At 48.1% G+C, this 4,560-nt stretch overlaps 1 protein-coding gene across 1 annotated transcript in view; it reads right to left on the bottom strand.

Annotated features, from left to right (window-relative positions):
• Window positions 1-3,058: 3,058 nt before the first annotated feature.
• Window positions 3,059-4,560, bottom strand: part of LOC132453758 (homeobox protein unc-4 homolog) — a 3,753-nt gene continuing 2,251 nt past the window's right edge. The window contains exon 3 of the mRNA XM_060046702.1: window positions 3,059-3,253. Coding sequence (XP_059902685.1) covers window positions 3,059-3,253 — 195 coding nt within the window. The remainder of the gene's footprint in view (window positions 3,254-4,560) is intronic.

A 4,560-nucleotide genomic window follows, 5' to 3' on the forward strand; every position in this document is an offset into this window, starting at 1 on the left:
GATGTGAATGAAGACGTCTCTAGAACAAAAACACAAGCTCTAATTAACATGATTGCGAATAATCCGATTATGATTTAAAAATCCACACGGTGCTGGTTAGGAAGCCTAAATATAATTTGTATCATAATCGCTAAATCACCACTATTTATCTGAGACAGGCCTATATTTATCCTAAAGTGCAGCCAACTAATTAAAGAGACACTGCTTGTTGTTTTGCAGAAACACCTCCTGAATACTGCTGATGCTACTTCCATTTCCACTGTTACAACAATTTTAAAGAGATTCTCTGTTTTTCCTTTGAGATTTATCTTTCATTTTTCCTTTGCATGTTTCCTGATGGCGATCATTGCCTTTGTCACATTTGACCTGGGATGTCCCTCATGATCCCACTTCATCAGAAGTGTACATTCTGTCATAACATTGAAAATGGTCTGCATGCTTGGACAGCTATTATTGGCAAAAGCGTAAATATGCACACACAGAAACAAACAACACACACACACACACACACACACACACACACACACACATGCACGCACAATCGCACACACACATACACACACTCACACAGAGGTGTTGTGTGTAATATAGATATAGCAGGTACCTAGAGGGAACAAAGGAACAAGGGGGTAATTAGTGATGATGAGAAGTTAATTTAGTCAGACACCTCAGGTAATGGTCTCCCTCTCTCCTCATCCTCTGTTTTCTCACTCAATCCCCACTCTCCACGCTGCCGCTACCTTTGAAATACAATCATTTTCATCTCAGGGAAAGGTGTCAAGCATTCACTTGCATGCGTTTATATCTCTTAAACATCTTTATCTCTCCCACTGTCCCTCTCTCTCTTTTCCTGTCTATCCCCCCCCCTCTCTCTCTCTCTTTATCATTTACCCTTCCCCTGTCTCACTCGCCCCTCTATGAGCCTCTCTCTCTCTCTATCTTGCCCTCTTCCTCTCTCCCCTATCTCTTTTTCTCTCTCTCTCTTGCCCTCTTTCTCTTTTTCCTCTCTCTCTCTCTCTCTCTCTCTCTCTCTCTCTCTCTCTCTCTCTCTCTCTCTCTGCTCACGGTAGCCCCCCATCCCGACCGTTCCTCCCTATCACACGGCCGTGTGTATTCGGCAGGGATTGCTTGGTCTGCAAAGCGGGTGAGATTGTCAAGTTGACTAAGTGGGAAGTGACATTGCTGAATGGTGTTCCTTGATGTGCCGCGCAGGCGTCTCTGGGAGTCTGAGGGAGAGATGGAGAGAGGGAGAGAGGGGAGTGCGAGTGAGCTGAGCTAAATGTTTGCTAGCAGGTGAGCCTTTTGTTGACAGATGGTGTTTGTGAGAGGAGCTGGTTCCCTACAGAGTCTCACCCCAGGAAAACACTCATGCTAACATAGACAGCCCCGCTGTACACACAAATAAACACGCATCACACTCACACACGCATGCATTTCCGCGCACGCATGCACACGCCTACACACACAGACACAGACACAAACACAAACGCGCATGCACTCACAAACTGATCCACACGCACACTCACGCTCGTACGCAGCCACGCACATACACACACAACAGACACATAAACACCTCCTTAAATACTCAAACTGCCAAATATATCACAGACCTACCCAATAACCCAACAATACACTCACTCATGTCGAGAAAGATAATAATCTTGTATATAACGGCACAATCCAAAACCAAAATGTTTGCATTCTACATTACAGGGAAAGTCGCCGAACACAAGGTGGCCAACCGGGGAAAACATCAACATGACAACACCATCAGTAAAGCAAGACACCAAAAAAAAACATCTTCACTCTAACATGGCAACCCCCATTTTATCTCCATCTTTACTGGAACACACCAGTGTCTACAGAGCAGCCATTTTGTGCGTGTGAGATCCGATTAGTTGTTAAGTGGCACCGCCGCCCATCAGCAAGATCATGGAAGCGTGGCGACTGCGGAGGAGTCACTATTAGAGCTAATGGCGGCCTAAACAGGATTTAAGTCAGGCCTGCGCTGCGTAATGCCTCCTTAAGTGTAATGAAAGGAAGGAAGGAGGAAGGATGAGATCCTAAACACACTCAGAGGCATTAAGCAACCTCACTTACTATATGTCTGCGATGCCGGTCTGCGGCAAGCCACCAGAAGCACCACAGAGTGTGTGCATACGTACAGAGTGGATACCCACCGAGAGGACTGGGTTGTACGTGTCAACACCGCCACAGATCCACAGAGAAGACCGTGAAGAACATCAGCATGGAGGCAAACACCAGAGGTCTCCCCATGAATGGGTCCGAAACACCCAGGAAGGAGAAAGAGACAGAGAGATGCAGAGGGAGAGATTTAGAGATCGAGAGAGATACAGGGTTAGATGTGGAGAAAGAGCGACTGAGTCAAAGTGGTTGAGAGAGAGACACACACAGTGAGATGTAGAGAGAGAGGAATGGAAGAGAGAGAGACAGAGTGAGATGTAGAGAGTGAGACAGACAGAGAGTGAGCTGAAGAGAGAGAGAGTGAGATGTAGAGAGAGAGAGAGGGAGAGCGAGAGAGACAGAGTGGAAGAGAGAGAGAGAGAATGGGAGGTAGAGAGACAGACAGAGTGAGCTGAAGAGAGAGAGAGTGAGATGTAGAGAGAGAGAGAGAGAGACAGAGTGGAAGAGAGAGAGAGAATGGGAGGTAGAGACAGACAGAGTGAGCTGAAGAGAGAAAGACATAAAGTGAGAGGTAGAGAGACAGAGGAACAGAGGGAGATGTAGAGAGATAGACAGAGGGTGCCAGATGCAGAGAGTGAGATGTAGAGACGCAGAGAGAGACAGAGGGGGGAGTGGTGGTGAGCGAGAGCTCCTCTAATTAGTCAGTTAATTACATCTGGATGGTGATCTGCTTCAGGGGATGGATGTTGTTTGAGGTGTGTGCGTGTGAGTGTGTGTGTGTGTGTGTGCGTGTGTGAGTGTGCGTGCGTGCCTGTGCATGTGTCTATCTACCCTAAGCGGCTGTGTACACTCCAGAAAGCGTTTACTGAAATGGGAGCTAATTCTCGCTGTCTGAGACCATTACCGTATTAATTTAATTTGAGTTAGCTGTCGCTAGCTCATTAACACATCTAATTAATTCATTGACATCAGAATTAAGTTGTTTCGCTGAAACTGATGCCTCTCTCTCTCTCTCTCTCTCTCTCTCTCTCTCTCTCTCTCTCTCCCTCTCTCTTTCTCTACCACTCTCTTGCTCTCTCTCTCTCTCTCTCTCCCTCTCTCGCTCCCTCTCTCATAGCAGAGGGTGTGGGTAGAGCAGTATCGACAGATTGAATGAGATAGAGAGAGAGATAGAGAGAGAAGCGGGAATAGGAAGGGATGCCGGATTGAATCATATCTACAAGAAAACGCTATTAATACGTTTTTATCAGCTTGTCACTCAAAAGTGACATTCTGATGTATAAAAGCGTCAGTTATGGTGGGGGCAAGATACTCTTAAAACACGATTTCAGTGTTAAAATGTTAGAGTAGCGGGGAAGGTGTAACCTAACCGTCGTCTCATGTTAAATCAAGAGCTGATTTAATTTGAGCAGTGGGGTTAAAATAGGTACGGTGTTGATCAGGCGATGAACTTCGTCAGGCGTGCAGTCGTGCACTTCAAAAATGTGAAGGTTGGTTTCCTATCTCTATCCTTTTGGACGCGGCACACACAGTTTGACTCTGGAGGGAGAAGGGATTATTTGTATGTAACACACAGTGGGTTTCTTGTTAGTAGGGGGCGTAGTTGGGCGTCGCACACAGTCTGTCTCTGTGGTAGATTTGATTAAGGCTGGCGGGAGAAGGTGGTCTAACCGTGAACAGGTGCCCCTCACAGCTGAGACACACACACACACACAGGATTTAGGTTCCACCCTGGGTCGCTCTCTCCTTCTCTCCCTCCTCCCTCTCTCCCTCTCTCTCCCTCTTTCTCCATCTCTCGCTCTCTCTGTCTCTCCACTCTCTCTTTCTTTTTTCTACTTCATCTTGCTCTATCTACCTGCTGCTGTCTCTCCGTGCCCCCCCCCCCTCGCCCCATCCCCCCCAATCACTTCCTCTGTCACCTGTCTCCGGTCGCCTCTTAATCAGTGGAGGATGTAGAAATCAGCTAGCATGGAGGGTCCGGGGCTGTGTTTGCCAATGGTCCCCCCCCACACACACACACACAAACCCCCCCCCCTCCCCCCACCTAGTCACCTAGCCTCTCCCTCTGCTGTGCGACATTGACCGACCTTCGTATCTCTTCTCCTCCTCTTTCTCCCCCCTTCTCCCTCCTTCTCCTCCTCTTTCTCCTCTCTTCTCCCTCCTACTCCCCCTCTTTCTCTCCCCCTTCTCTCCCTTCTTCTCCTCCTCTTTCTCCCCCTCCTTCTCCCCCTCTTTCTCCCCCTCCTCCCTCCTTCTCCCCCTCTTTCTCCCCCTTCTCCTCCTTCTCCCCTCTTTCTCCCCCTCCTCCCTCCTTCTCCCCCTCTTTCTCCCCCTCCTCCCCTCCTTCTCCTCCTTTAGGTTAAGGTATCAAGTTAGAGGTGGTTAGGTTAAGGTATCAGGTTAGAGGTGGTTAGG

Source organism: Gadus macrocephalus, chromosome 3 (assembly GCF_031168955.1).
Source record: "Gadus macrocephalus chromosome 3, ASM3116895v1".
Taxonomy (NCBI): Eukaryota; Metazoa; Chordata; class Actinopteri; order Gadiformes; family Gadidae; genus Gadus; species Gadus macrocephalus.